General features: G+C 45.0%; 5 protein-coding genes across 5 annotated transcripts; all 5 read right to left on the bottom strand.

Annotated features, from left to right (window-relative positions):
- Positions 1-915: 915 nt before the first annotated feature.
- Bfra_009328 (putative udp-n-acetylglucosamine-1-p transferase protein) lies at positions 916-2,457 on the bottom strand (the record flags this gene model as incomplete). Its single annotated transcript, XM_037339672.1, has 2 exons — positions 916-1,878; positions 1,999-2,457. 2 exons carry the CDS (start codon positions 2,455-2,457, stop codon positions 916-918), a joined length of 1,422 nt encoding a protein of 473 aa, XP_037189722.1.
- Positions 2,458-3,017: 560 nt separating this feature from the next.
- Positions 3,018-4,274, bottom strand: Bfra_009327 (putative nuclear pore complex subunit protein; the record flags this gene model as incomplete). Its single annotated transcript, XM_037339671.1, has 1 exon — positions 3,018-4,274. One exon carries the CDS (start codon positions 4,272-4,274, stop codon positions 3,018-3,020), a length of 1,257 nt encoding a protein of 418 aa, XP_037189721.1.
- Positions 4,275-4,890: 616 nt separating this feature from the next.
- Bfra_009326 (putative ring finger protein) lies at positions 4,891-6,972 on the bottom strand (the record flags this gene model as incomplete). Its single annotated transcript, XM_037339670.1, has 1 exon — positions 4,891-6,972. The coding sequence occupies one exon, from the start codon at positions 6,970-6,972 to the stop codon at positions 4,891-4,893; it is 2,082 nt and encodes a 693-aa protein (XP_037189720.1).
- Positions 6,973-7,600: 628 nt separating this feature from the next.
- Positions 7,601-12,665, bottom strand: Bfra_009325 (putative rna polymerase ii-associated protein; the record flags this gene model as incomplete). The annotated part of the gene is made up of 8 exons (XM_037339669.1): positions 7,601-8,257; positions 8,335-9,024; positions 9,478-9,855; positions 9,994-10,034; positions 10,087-10,402; positions 10,453-11,356; positions 11,972-12,285; positions 12,387-12,665. The coding sequence occupies 8 exons, from the start codon at positions 12,663-12,665 to the stop codon at positions 7,601-7,603; spliced, it is 3,579 nt and encodes a 1,192-aa protein (XP_037189719.1).
- An 858-nt stretch (positions 12,666-13,523) lies between these two features.
- Positions 13,524-14,774, bottom strand: Bfra_009324 (uncharacterized protein; the record flags this gene model as incomplete). Its single annotated transcript, XM_037339668.1, has 1 exon — positions 13,524-14,774. The coding sequence occupies one exon, from the start codon at positions 14,772-14,774 to the stop codon at positions 13,524-13,526; it is 1,251 nt and encodes a 416-aa protein (XP_037189718.1).
- Between the last annotated feature and the right edge of the window lie 186 nt (positions 14,775-14,960).

The following is a 14,960-nucleotide window of genomic DNA, read 5'->3' as shown; positions in this document are numbered from 1 at the left end:
TATGATCTTATTATAAGGTTCAGGGGCGTAGCCGGCGTAATACATTGGGGTGGAGTCTTAGAAGTTTTAATTACTTCAATTATTCAATTCTTTCTTTTTCTTCTACATCTTGATCACAGTTGATCACTACTTTTGTTTGTTCGGAAAATTGGACTCTTCTTTTTCTTTTTGCATCAGGCAATAGCAAAGCAAAATACCTTCCCTACCATACCTAAACTTTGTTGTACGAGTAGCTTCTTTGTTGATGACGATTGACGATGACTTGGTGTGGATGGGTTGATCGGATTTGTGGAAAAGAATTCTGAGAAGCGAGTTGCAATCACTCCTGTCTTGCTTTTTTAATGGCTTGCTTTTGGATGGATGGACGGGTGAATAGGATTGGGTGTGAGTGGGACGAATGCTATTTATGGATGCTACTCGTTCTTGAAATGGTCCTATGACACGATCCTTTTGAAATGGATATATTCATGATAGGGGATCTCTGGGGTAAATGGAGAAATGGGATGACATGCATGACATGGGTTTTCGAAATGGTGGGGATTGATGGATATTCATTGATGAGCTTTGTAGTGCTCGGATCGTGCGAGGAAACAGACCTCGACGTAGTGACGTGATTAGATCACTCGTATTTTTTTTTAATTGAAAAAAAAATTAAAACTTTCAACATCTTTCTTCTTGGAGGGTAGAGGCTTTTGAAATGATGAATGTATTATTTGATAATGCGGATGGGCATGTGGTATTGTATTGTAATGTTGTAAAATTTTGTAAATATCTATCTATATCCATATGAGTACACCTATACATACATACATACGCCCTGAATCTTGGGATTCGATATATACCCGATCCTCACTTCCCTTCCCTCTTCTCCACTCTTGCTCTTCCTTTCCCATAAACCAACCCATCTCCCCAAATCTACACACTCAAATTATCACTCTTAAAGATCAACAATGCCAAGCGATGTCGAACAAACAATCCAATCAATCCACACACCATCTGCATTCCCAAGATTTCCATGGCCAATCGATCTTCTCTGCGCGGGCCAAACCACACAAGCCATAGATTCAAGAGCGTGAAATTGCTACTTTCTATTATCTCGCCTTCGCTGTTGAATTTGAGATCGATGAGATAGAATTTATGCAGGAGGGAGAGGAGGAGGAGTTGATGTTTTTTGGGGGGATTAGGCCATGGGGTGATGGAGGGTTCGAGGAGATTTGTCTTTGCGTTGTAGTAGGGGAGACGGTGGCGGGGACAGGGGATCAGGTGGAAGAGTTGGGGGACGCTGTAGAGGAAATTGAAGGTTTGGGGGATGAGTAGCAGGAGAAGGGTTTTGGAGAAGTGGCCCAGGATGCCGCAGATGGCGAAGACCATGCCGGCGAAATAGCAGTAGGTGTCGCCGACGAAGACGGAGGAGGGGTACCAGTTGTGGGAGAGGAGGGCGAGGGAGACGCCGATGAAGGGGAGGAGCATGTAGAGGGAGAAGAGATGGGAGTCGGTTGCGGGGTGGGGGTAGGGGGTTAGGAGGTAGAGGGTGTCGTTTAGGACGAGGAGGAAGGCGATGATGAGGGATTGGGAGACTTCGATACCGTTGATGCCGGCGAGGATATTGATGCTGTTGGGGCAGAAGATGGCGATGGAGGCCATGTAGATGTAGTAGAGGGGACCGAGTTGGAAGAGCTCGCCGAGATAAGGTTGCAGGGGGATAGGGATGACGATTTGGGTGACGCCGAAATCGACAAAGTAGACGATTAGGATGGGGATGGAAGCGATGGCGGGGATGAAAAATTTGTGGCGCCAGCGGATATCGAAGAGGTCGTCGCCGATTCCGAGGATGACGACGGATTGGAGGGAGAGAACGGCTGAGAGGTAGGATGCTAGCTGTTTTTCTGTTAGTATTTTTGACCATTGATTTTCCCGCCCAATTCAAAGCAGAAGCCAAATAATTCCCAATTTTCCGAGGAAAAGACCTCCTCTCATCATTCAATTGACAATGCTCACCTTACTATGCGGAAACCTATGCAAAAACCTCCCATTCTCCACATCCATCCCGAACCCCTCCAGTCCCCCTTCCCTAACCACATCCCTATTCCCACCTCCACTCGTCGCCGCCACAATATCCTTATAAAACGGAAACGGAATAAACACAATAATAATCAACAAATAAACCACCGCGCACACCGCACCCATCGTTTCCGGGATCTCCTTCTTATCGCGCTTCGACATATCTTTTCCCTTGAGTCCTGCTTTCATGAATGTTGGGCCCAGCCAACGAATCATGCTGTAGGTAGCGGAGAATGCGAGGCCGCTGAAGGCGAGCGAGGCGACGAGGGGTTCGCCATTTTCGCGCGAGAGGGTTTTGAGGAGGAGAGAGAGACAGAGGATGGTGAGGGAGAGGTGGAAGAGAGATTCGGGGAGGGAGAGCGAGGAGCGTGTGCGCGTGGGAGATGTGTTTTTCATGATGGGTGGGAGGGGGAGATGGGGTGCATTTCTAATTGGATGGTTTGGAGGGGATGTAAGGGGAAAAAGGAATTGGACAATTGATGGAGATGGATGGAGATGTGGTTTTTATTTTTATTTGAGGAGCCTTGTGCAAGGCTGAGAAGACACGAGTTCATATCGCATAAATTGTGGGGGGACAGGGCTGAGGGGAATAGATGACGAAGCTAGTGGGGTTGAGTTGCATGCCGCTTCAACGGTTTTTTTATTATTGCGGATTAAGAATGGGTAATAAGATCTACGCGAGGTATTTAAGGAGTTAGATAAGAGGTGAGTTGATGTAGTTGAAATATGTGTGAGATTGATATTTTTTCAAAAATATTAAAGCCATCCTGATATATGTTCTATATCTCCATCATCATGAACACCGAAGCTAAATCCCCTGATGAAAATGCCCTGAACTCCTAACCCCAAAACTACGGTATCTTTCAGAATAATCCCCCGACTCCATTGATACTCCACGTGGATAATATTTGTTTTTTCTCGACCAATTTCTCTTTTGGCCGAGATCACGATAATCATCATGCTCTATTCATCGCCAATTCTGCGCTTCTACTCCAAAGACCAGTCGGTTCTCTCCTCCACATCATTAGTTTTCCATCATCCCCTGTAGACCCCAATAATTGCCCATCTGCATCAAATTCCACCTTCCAGACTGGCGCTCGATCTGCTTCCAACCTAGAAATTTCCTTCACAGCATGAATTACCGCTCCATCTCTGCCTTGAGCTTCTTGCTGTCTACTTCGATTCGTTTTTTGACCTGCTAATCCTGCACTAATACCAGAAGGAGCGGGCTTTGCTCCATTCTCATTTGTCATTTGCACCGAATTTCGCGTAACAATTTTTTCCGGTACCTTCTCGAAATCACTACTTCTGCCCTCCAGCCCCTCACCCTCCCTACCAGCCACCACCCGGAAAACTCTCACAACCCCATCCTTACACGCCGTAGCCACCTCATCCCAGCCTCTAATATTTCCCGCTGCCCACGTCACATCCCTCACCAAGCCCCTATGCCCTCTCAACTCCGCCGCCAAATAAAGTTCCTTCGTACTCGCGCTCCCCAAACTAACTGTATGCGAGATTTCCTTTGTGCGCCAAATACTCGCTTTATTCATACTCGCGACGACCAAACCCAGCGCATCTCTCGGGACCCCCTCTCGAATAGCTCTATAACACGGTTCCAAATTCGGATCAAAAGCCACCTTGAAACTAACCTCTTCTCCCCTTGCAGGTTTCTCACACACATTCACCCGATCGAGTTCCGTCCACGCCGTCATATTCTCCGGCTCCTCATTCTCATAGATAATCAACTGCGCATCGCGATCCACCAACGCAATATAAGTATGTCTATTCTCCGCATGATGTTTAATCGAGAAACTCAAAAACGGCGCCCGAGTATGCGATCGGGTTTCCCACACGGGCCGATTATTGTGGGAGTTAAATCTGCGTCCTTTGTTCGGCGCCAACGTGGGATCTTCGACCCACAGCTTAAATCGTCCATCGGTACCAATAGATGCAATGAGATTCGGATGGATAGTGGGAGGTAGCCATTGTAATTGTAGAACCTCCCCGCCGTTATGCGCACCCCATGTATCGCATTGCACCCACGAACCGTCGTGATGGCGGTTGTAGACTTTGATTTTGCCGTCCGCGGACCCGGTTGCGAAGCGCGTGCCGTAGGTATTGAAGGCGCTTGCTTCGACAATATCGCGATGGGTGGAGGTGAGGAGTGCGAACCCTTCCTGCGGTGGTGGTGTGGCTTCTCTACTCGGAGACATATTTGTAGTGAGTGTGGGTTCTCTTTGGGTGAAGGCTGAGATGATGTCTTGATGGCTAGCCTTGCATGCACGGACTTATTATTCGAATAAGGCTGATTTTTGTATTTGCTAGCAAAGGCACAGATTGAGTTGATTCGAGTTAGCCTTATTAAACATCATTATCAAACTTGAAATTAAATATGAAAACCTCTTTCAGTAGATATTTTCTTGGCTTATTGATACCATAATTAATCTCCCCAAAGCCAATACATTCTGTATAGCTAGGTCGCTAAGACTGTGACTCCCATGGGGAATTCAACTTGATATCACATGCTCAAAAGCAAAGCAAGCAATAGTCAACCAAACTACATTTCAAAGCTTTTGGTAGTTCCCTCACACTTCTATTTCCCTCTTAAACTCAATAGTAATTTCAATCATGATCTTATCCATTCTGTACTACACTACTCTTTATCTTAGAAATCAATATCACTCGCTAATCGGAGTCCCAAAAAAACTCCCCCTCGCTCCGCTCCAATACATCCTTATCCTATTTCCCCCATTCCTATGCCTATCCCAATATTTAATTACCCACCGATACCCGTGTTCCCAAAAAATCATAGCCTCCTATGCCCAGTAATCATTCGATAACACCTTCAACCAAACTATCAAGTATTTGCTCACTATTCGGCAAATTCCATTGCCACCACCCCTCACCCTCCCACCAACTAACATCTCTCCCCCTTTTCCATTTCTGCTCTAGTACCTTTCGAACTTTTTCATCACCACCTATTCCTCCACCTTCCTTGTCCATCCATTCTCTTTCTGCTTTTTCCTTGGCCTTTTTAACCACAACCTCATCATCCTCACATCGATACAAATCGCATTTTGAGCACTCTGTACAACGTCTCCCACCATTTGGTCGAAAGTGTTCACAGAAATGTCGATATCCCTCTCCAGATCCAATGTCCTTGCGACAAACATAACACATTTGATAACCGCAAACACATGTTAATTTGTTGCAGCCCGAAGACTTCACAAATGACGTATTGCAACGTGGGCAAGTTCGCTTGATTGCCAAGGACATTGCAAGTTCGACTTGCGTTCTTAGAGCAAGCAAAGAAGACTCGTGACAAATGTGAATATCGTTCCATGCTTTCGAGCATGAAATACAGGAAGATCTTTCACATCGTTGATTTTGACAGACGAATTTAAGACCATGTTGCTTCCTACGCAAACGAATAACAGATTCCTGAAATTGATCGATAGCATAGTCGCCGAATGTGCGTTTCGAGGAGAGGCATAAGAATAAGAAAGAAAAAAGAATGCAAAAAGGTAAAAGGAAGGGTATCATGCCAACGCCCAAAACCACAATTAAAATAGTATAGATAGAAGATGGGCCAAGTCGCTTCAAGCGCCACGATTGTTGAGCTTCTGGGAGATATAACTCATCAATCTCAGCATAATTGCAAAATGGGCAACGAATAAGTGGTAGTCCGGTTTTTAGAAGACTGTCTTCGATTAGACGTTCGTCTAGTTTCCGTAGAATCTCTTCACCCTTATCTTCTAAGAAGGCTCGTCGCACCTGCACCTGTGGAATGCATCCTGTACACTCACCCGCCATGGCCGCGAGGCACCTTAAGGTTCCACCGTTGAGATCAATGTTTCTCTGCCATCCTTGTCCAAAAATAGCTTCGTTGCCTGCATGCCTGATACATTGAAAGCATATAAAATGACCTCCGATGTCACAAGCAGAGAGTTCCTCAAATGCATATGCGGTATAACAACATTCACAATCGTGCAAAGCTTCCTGTTCTTCCGCCTCGTGGTTATTTATTTCGAGTGCTAGGGCATGATCTTTCTCCTCCCGTTCCAATAATGCTCGTTCCTGTAATGGTGTAATGAGAGAATCAAATAATTCTTTATCCAATTCCGGTGATCCCGTAGTCTTGATAGTTGGCATTATAGACCCTTGTCCAGACGACTGCCAAACCACAAGAGGGTGGTGCCCTGCTTCCACTGCCGTCAGGGGTTTTCGACGAGAGAAGAATGATGATATAGAAAATCGCCAAGACTTCGAAGATAAATCGACAAGTGTGGGTCGAGCCAAAGTATAAGAATGGTTACGTTCCGCCAATACTGCGTTGATTGTCGACCGCGGCAGACCCTTAAATTCATGATATGCAACTGTCTTTACAGCCTTCTTATATCCTTCAGACCTGAATTTCTCTTCCACGGGTACAATCCCCTTTGAGTCCTGCAGCTTGGTTTCATCTTCATTGCCATCAGCCTTTTCTTTTTCCTTCTCCTTCGACGCGACCCTATATCGTCCCCGGACATATTTCATCTTATGTTTAAGCAAAGCTTCCGTCACGACAGCCAATCTAGATTCTTCTTCGAAGCTCGAAAGCATCTCGCGGAACACCTCGACTTGAACATCGGGGAAGATAGCCGCAAGCGCTTCAAGGCTATGGTTTAACTCGCGGAGATCGGGTATTTCGGCATCTAGGGGTAGAAGGTTTTCTTTCGTTCGGATATACGGGCTTCCCACTGAATCCGTAATCAAAGATGCCGCTGTCGCTGACACTGTAGGTGAGGTACTCTTGCTTCTTTCATCAGAAGGAGTTACAGGTTGTTGTGATGTTGAATCCAGGGTGGCTGTGGCTGAAGGATGAGAAGTGTTTTGGTTGGTTGATTTGAGAATTCCCGAGAACACCATCATCGTGGAGTGTTCCTTTGGCAAGGAGTATTACATTGTATCCCAAGAGTATTATGGAAGATAATTTGATGTTCCTGAACAGTTACTTGTATCTGAGAATAAAATATATGTCGAATGTTGAGTTGTTTTCATGCAAGACTTATGACGCGGAGTTAGGGAATCTAGGGAATGGAAGGGAAGGACCATTCTGTCCGAGAACTTTAAAATTCGAGAAAGCTGATCCCTAATTCGAAAATTTTCCAAAAATGTATGAAACGTATAAAGTGAAGCGAAACATTTAAATTGCATAGATACTAGTGGAATTTCTTTGTACAAGTTCTAGAATCAAAAGTTCTTTACATTCACCTCTAATATTGCTGTATAGTACAAAGTCGAAGTCAGCTTCTTACTGATTCAAGCTCTTCATTTGGTCGTCCTTCAATTGATCAAATTTCATAACCTCTACGCCTCCTATAGACTACCTAGGTATGTGTAATGTAGCACAAGTTCTCCACCATTACCGGTTCAGTGATTCTCATGATACTCTTCTTCCCAAATCAACTAGTAATAACTCCTGAGCGCCGATTTTATTTATTCGCATTAAACCGCTCGTTAGTACAATTTTCTGTCCCATGGCTTCAGTCAGTCCAACTCAATTGATTGGACCAGAATCCCGTCTCCATCCTCTAGCCTTCATATTCCCCTCAATTGCTTTCCAAATATTCTCTACCACTTCCTTATCCCTCCATCTACTAGCTGGACCTGCTTGTGGAGCCCACCTTTCGACTTGCGAAGCCAAAACTCCACTTCCCCATCCCTTAACTGTATCCGGAAGACTTTCTCCTCTGAATCCTACGAACAAGCCTAGAGTGTTCCTGAATAGATCTGTAGGCTGTGGCCATTTATAGTTCTTGAATTGCCAAACTTGTCCAGTAGTAAAGACCGCTACAACTCTTGACCAATACTCGGGCTTAAATTGCTCTGGTGTATCAACAATAATGAAACGGATTGGTCGCGCAGGATCTATGGAAGGTATGAAACGTGAAATATGTAGAATTGAGGCCGAAGAACTGGAGGTAGAGCTTGCTGAATCTGGAGGGATGAATGCACCACCTTCGAGGAACGATTTGATATTAGACATGCGAAGAATGGAAGACGCGGATGGAGACAAAAGTATGATAGGATCTGGACGGCGGACAGGCTTGAGGTTATGAGCGAGTGCTGGGTTGTTTGCTAGATTTTGTGCGGCAGCGTGTGCAGCTTTGCGTGAGAGGAATGGAGATGCGAGTTTGCGGACATGAGAGAAATCCTATATCCAATAAGTCAGTTCTCAATCTCACAAATCCTAGTTCTTCTGAAGATTAACATATAACAACAGGCACATACCGTAGGTTTAATCCCCCTCAATACACTATTCCTATCTCCCATCCTCCTCTCCCCGTTGTAGATCTCTGCTAGCCTAGGATCAACATTCTTTCCCTGTCTACCTCCCATGCCACTCGTAACTGGTGCTATTCCCCCAGTCGCCCCAGAAGCAACCTGCGCCGAGGCTGTCGCATTTGACGTATCTGAAGCTAAAGGCTTAATATATTGCGATTCGTCCGACGCGCCCTCCAACCACGTAATAAGATCCAAACGTTCTACAAATGACAAATTTTGGATTTCACCACCAGCGCCGCCCTCTGCCGCCAATTGCGCGCTCAATGTCGTTGATGATGCATTGTATTCTGGGATTGCTAGTTCGCGTTGCTGCCATGCGAAATAGATGCTGCGAAGATTCACAGGTTTGTCTGAGGAAATGAAACGTGTGGCAGTCGTAAATGGAATTGATACTTGGAGGGGTGAGGTAAAGTGGAGGTAGGTTGCTGTTGCCAGACTCAGGTCTACTGAGGATGCTGCATCTTCTGTGGTAGTGGGTATGCAAGGACTTTCTGAGGCTATCGATTGTCGCAGGAGAAGTAAAGGATCTTGATCGGAAGCTGACATGATGATCAATTCGATCGATGTCAAAAGATGATATTGCCTTACGTTTTTGTTTTCGGGTTTAGAGAAGAAGCAAGATTGCTGGAAGGTGAGCTATTGCAGCTTGTCGCGAGCGAGCCAAAAGAAAATACGGTTGCCGAGTTCTGCCACAGACGAACTGAAATTTCTCGGTTGCTCGAAGTTCACCCTTTTTATTGTATCATCAATTATATCACGAAATTTACAAACACAGAAGGCATATGTTCACGCGGACCGAACGATAGTTCTTCATAAATACTCATAATTCTTTGTTCCAGAACCACTATCAACAAGAAGGAAGTAGAAAAGTTAACAGTAGAATTTTGATCAATTTAGTGACTACAGTGCTTGATCAATATCTGTTATTGGTCCACAAGCTCTTCTCAAACTCTATCCAGCAACCCGTCGTAGAATCTTCCCTTTTCACTCTTAATCTGATGTCACTCTTATCTCGATATCAGGAGTTCTACTTCGACTAAAACTAGGCGAGTGACTCTGGGTTCTATTGCGACCATGCATTGGACATACTGCCTGGCCGTTGCTCGGATGCATAGGATTTGCGGGGCATAGTGGACTGTTAGGTAAATGATCAGGAACATTAAGTTCAAATGCATGGGCTTTCGAAAAGTGCTGCGATACAGAAGATCTCATGGGTGTTGGAGGTCTCGATTTAGAGTGCCTTTCGGAATCTGGTGACCCATGACGACTATTTGGTGTGAACAGCGTTGGCGTTTTCAACAAGTGACGTAAAGTCGAGCGATTCGTATCACGTCGTGGTCTCGACGTGCTACTAGAGTGTTTCTCTGGTACCTTTTGCTCACTCTCGTATGGAAACATGTTTGAAAGAAAACCACGCCGTGGGTCTCGCTTGGGGGACCATAGTGGCGTATCGACACGTTGAGCTTCCTAATTTGTGTTGTTAATTTACATTCCGCATTGTCTAGTAAAGCCTGGAAGGTTATGGTTCTGAATGGATGAAATGTATGTAATGACTATGGGTCGCAAATCATCCCATCTGGAGATATCGCTAACGAATACACTTACAGACGGCAGAAAAGTAGGTGCATCAGGTTCCGATATTTCAACTGGAGGTGTCAGTATCAAGATCAAAATATTACTCCACAGTGTATCGATTACCCTTCATGTATGATTTTCCTGCTGTTCCAACATAACGTTGATCGGATCTTGGTGTTCCCATTGGCGTCTTTCCGGCCAATAGATCACATATGGAGCTAGAGGCTGACATCGAATTGTCAGATAACCTCCGATGCCACGGAAGGGTTCCAAATCTCCACCGGGGCTTCGAGCCCATCGATGCGTTTGAGGATGACGATGTAGCGTTTGGCTGCTCTCCGTATGTATCGAAATAGCCAATGGCACCCTCGAGTACCCGTGCAGTTTGAGGACTAGATGTCGTAACTCGTGAAGATGCAACAGATGGCGTATCAGGCTTCTGTACGGATATCAGCAAACCTCAACAAAAGAAAGGTTATCATTACATACGGCCTTTTTCTTCCTACTAAAGGGTACTGCAAGATGCCGTCTTAAAGGTGTGTTGCGTTTTGTCTTACCACACAGCCCTTCGGATTCAACCGAAGGAGAATCATTCCGAGAATGGGTCGGCGATATCGATTGCAAGGTATTCAAAAACCTCTCACTTTTACTTGAAGATATAGCGGAGTTGATGGACCCCTTGAAAGATTGCCCTGAATACTGTTTGGCAACTCTGGAAGAGAAGCTACCCCAAAACCTTCGAGAGCCTTTTGGCGAGGTGGATCCCTCAGAGTCATTGCTCCCACTCTCAGCAGCTCTTGAAAAGAAATAGGTTTTACTACTTCTAAGCCCTTCTGGATTTGTTATGCTGAGCCCTGCTGGTAGTTCGCGCTCAGCCCAGTATCCTGCTGGAAACCATACCCATTCATAACCTTCACGGGCAGGTCGAGGCGGGTCAATTCCTTGTTGTGGAACAATCGGTCTTGTGTCAAGATTTCTCGGTTCATTCCAATCCGAGTTGCTATGAGATGGACCTTGTACCGGGATTTGATTGATTGAATCACTGGGAATTGGATCAAAAAGTCTAGTAATGTTCCAATCTTGAACGTCTTTCCTTGGCGACTTTGATTCCGCTGTAGAACCAGGGTCATTTACAATAGTGGTTTCGTGGGGGCTCTCTTCGATTTCTGGAGAATTTCGCTTGGTCCAGAAAGATAAGGGAGATGAATAGTTTGGCGAATCTTCGCTTGCCTTCTTTGCCCGCTTTACTACTTTTGAAGTAAAATACGACGAGCCGCGGAAACTGGAGGAGGGTGTACAAGAAGGATCTGCAGGAGGGGATGATGACCCATCCGTGCTTTGCTTAAATCGGCGGAGACTTGGACGTCTCATGACGCTTTGCGCCATACGATCACTGATATTCAAACTCGGGCATGTGGCATTAAATGATGTATGACGGATATAAAGGATATAGGAACATCTGTAATAGGGTGGACAAATGGGGGAGAAGAAAGCTGTATTGATTCGCAACGATGACGGAGATCAGTCTATTAGCAGATGCAAGAACGCAAGTCGTGGATGCTTTTTTTGAAATCAGACTATATCCATCAGCCGTCTTTAGCAGGTGCGTCAATACAGTTCATAGTTGCGCGACAATAACTGTAAATTACTCACTGGGTAGGTACCTTCTCCCTTTCAAAACGGTCCAGTTCTGCGTCCAAAATAAGATCACATAGAAACATACACTAAACACCCAAACTAGGACTTATCGTTCCCCAAAGAGTGTAAATGAATCCTAAATAATCAAGCATTCAAGAACTACCTGGCACTGGCCATAATTGAAATGGTGAACATCTGCTTTAATTTTGAGATTTAATGAATCAACTCCACTATCAAATCATTATGGACAAGCTATACAGAAGTTGTACATTACCATGCACACATCCATCATCTCTTCTCTCCTCCCATCCCCGCACTCCCATCTCAATATCCTTTCAGAACGCCACCATCCCATCCCATTCCAATCTACCCACTTCCACCCTGCTCAACCTCCTTCGCAACTCTCGCTTCCATTTTCCTCCTTGCCGCTAGAATCATCTCTTCTCTCCTCTTCTGCAAAAGCGCCTGTCTTTCATTTTTATTAGAACTCCAAGCTGCACCCCCTGCTTGCTTCTGTTTCGATTCTCGCTCTTCAGCCTCTCGTTTTTCCGCTTGTTCTTCTGCTAGCTTCGCTTTCAGATTGTATCGCGTTATTAAATCTGGCTGGGTGGGCTTGGAAGATTGGATTGATGTTGAAGAGGCGACGGCGGGTGCTGGGAGCGGAGGTTGGAAAGATTGAGGAGGCTTGCATGATATTAGCAAATGTATATCAGGTTAGATGAGAAGAATATATGTAAAATATGAAGCTTGTCGCAAAACATCTCAAAAGGTATAGCAGTACTCACAACTTCTAAGCCTCTCCCACTCAATATCCGCTCCGTGGTAGCCACTACATTTCCTCCATTCCGCTGTAAATCCCACATAATACTCCTCCTCGACACCTGCGGAAACATCTGTTGTATACGCTCAACATCTGCCTCTCGTGCTCGAACATTACTTGCGCTATTGCGATTCGAGGCCGAGGAACCGTTATTGGACCCGGAGAAAAATAAATACCGCACTGCGAACGCTCCGACTAGAATTATGATGAGGAGTTGTGGGATATTGACTGTTTGATCAGACATTGTGAGAATTAGATGCTTTGCGCCTCAAATATTGAAAAAAGGGAGAGGTCGAAAGTTTGGAGTGTGTCTGCAATGTGCTGAATGGTGGGATGAGTTGCTGGTTGGGGATTTTGAGCTAAGCTGAGCAATAAAGGAAGCTTGAGGGGATCTGCGGAGATATCGATCGTATCGGAGCTGATAGCGGGATAGCTGATTTTCTTGGCTAAAATAATTATCTATGGCCAGACAAAATCCGGAGCAAGTTGGTGCTATCTACCTAGATAGAACATTAGAGAGCATCGATGTACATCACAAATTATAAATTGGGTACTCAAATGTAATGACACAGCAAGTGTGGCTGTAGTTGATTGTTCGTCTGAGGTTATGGAATGACCCGAAGTCAGCCCGGGATTATGATCTTGCCTATACACTCAAAGAAAGAACCATAGAATAAGTTTGATCATCACTTTTGACCATCACTTTGATAAACAAGTATGTTTTAATAACTGGCATTTCAAGTTTCAATATCTGTAGGTTCTCTCTCTTGTTTACATCTACATCACAGCCATTGGATCACTTTTAGTTTCAACGGATTCCATTTCTTGAAATGTTCACATAAATATTTGAGAGATAAGTATATCAATTTACAGTCAATATGTACTCCATAGCTTGGAACCGTCCCAATTTCTCTTTTATTGAATCATATCATCCCATAAAACCCCACGGGTATCATATAAAATCATGCCTTAACACCATATACCAAGTAGCTGCGATTACGTCCTCAATATCATGTCATTTCCAGAGGTCAATATACCCTCGGCTCTGGGACCGATGTTGTTCTCTCTCTCAATAAATCCGCATTACTTTGCACTGCATGACTTATCCTTCCAACTCAGCATGATAAGTTGGCGGAGGCGGAATCGCCCTATTTCTCATATCTCGTCTCTCTGATTCCTCCCTCCTTTCATGCGCGGGATTCGGATTGCTATATGCAGACTGGGAAGAGGCACTGCGATAATGAACCGTGGCTCCCTGGGTTTCCGGGTTTAGTGGTCGAGATGAATTCCATATATTGCTTCCGACTGGATTTTGCCACGACGCTACTCTTGTCCTGTTATCATTGTGCATGCTATCAGCAGAGCTTTGGTAAGACACGCGGCCTGTTGAATTTCCTGAGCCCTGATTAGAATCGTTCCAAGATGACGCACTTTCGCGGCGGACGTCGAGGGCTCGAGAATAAGCTGAGGGATCGTATTTGGGATAGACGGACTTTTCGTTAAACTCTGGTTTCGCTTGATGTTGAGGTGGGCCAACTCGAAGAGCGGGGTGAACTTGCGAATTCTGTAGTTGCGGACTCTGTAAGGTTATTGGCGGGCACACCTTTGATGTCTGTGAAGCTGGTGTGTTTTGCGCAGTAAATGCAGCGTATTGTGGTGACCTAACTTCAGACTCTGCAGATACACTATCGTTATCATAATCGCTGATTGGAGAATATGCAGTCAATGGTTGTGATAAGGGCGTTTGTGTTGAGAAGGGTCTTTGTCGTTGTGTGGCGTATTCTGGTGTACTGAGAGTTCTCTCATTCAGTCGAGCATTGCTGATAGACCGATCTAGAAGTTGAGCCTTAACCAGTAGACGATTTACTAACGCGGAGTGTGATTTCTTGAGGGTTTTCTTGACAAAACTTGTCATAACAATATTGCATTTCATATCGACATCCTCTCTCAACCATAACCCGTGTAAAGGTACATTAGCTCCCATTTCGACTGGCGCAACTGGTTCTCCGGGCAGCGATCCACCAAGAGTCCACTTCCCTCTTATATTTAATCCCAGAGGCGCATAGCAATGTGTTTGCAATCCATTTTCGAGATCGTGAAAGCAGCAGGTATAGGAGACTTTTCCAGACATCAGTCCCCCGGGAAGATATTGTACTCGATCAGTCAGAGAGTACCATAAACAATGATATTCTTCGGCAGTAGCATTTGGTGGAGGTTTGATCGGATGACGTTCTTCCACTAGAGGATTTAAATCTATCATTTCGACATGCGAGCGCAACGTTTCCATGACTGTCTCCCGTGTGATACCTGGTGGTAACGGCGTTACCGTCGTGAAGACGGTTCTCTTAGACATGATGCGAGATGATGCTTGTAAGTAAAGTTTAGTAAGTGGTCGATCAAAAGGAAATAGATCGAAAGGCTCAATATCAAGATACTGGAGTCGATGAAGAAGTGCAAGGAAAATTAATACGACAGTAACATCTATGAAACTGGAGATCTATAACATGAGACGAACTTATTCAGCTCCAAAATATGCACC

Source organism: Botrytis fragariae (genome assembly GCF_013461495.1).
Source record: "Botrytis fragariae strain BVB16 chromosome Unknown tig00000161, whole genome shotgun sequence".
NCBI lineage: Eukaryota > Fungi > Ascomycota > Leotiomycetes > Helotiales > Sclerotiniaceae > Botrytis > Botrytis fragariae.
The sequence above is the reverse complement of the archived record's forward strand: the minus strand, read 5'-3'. Positions and strand labels throughout refer to the sequence as shown.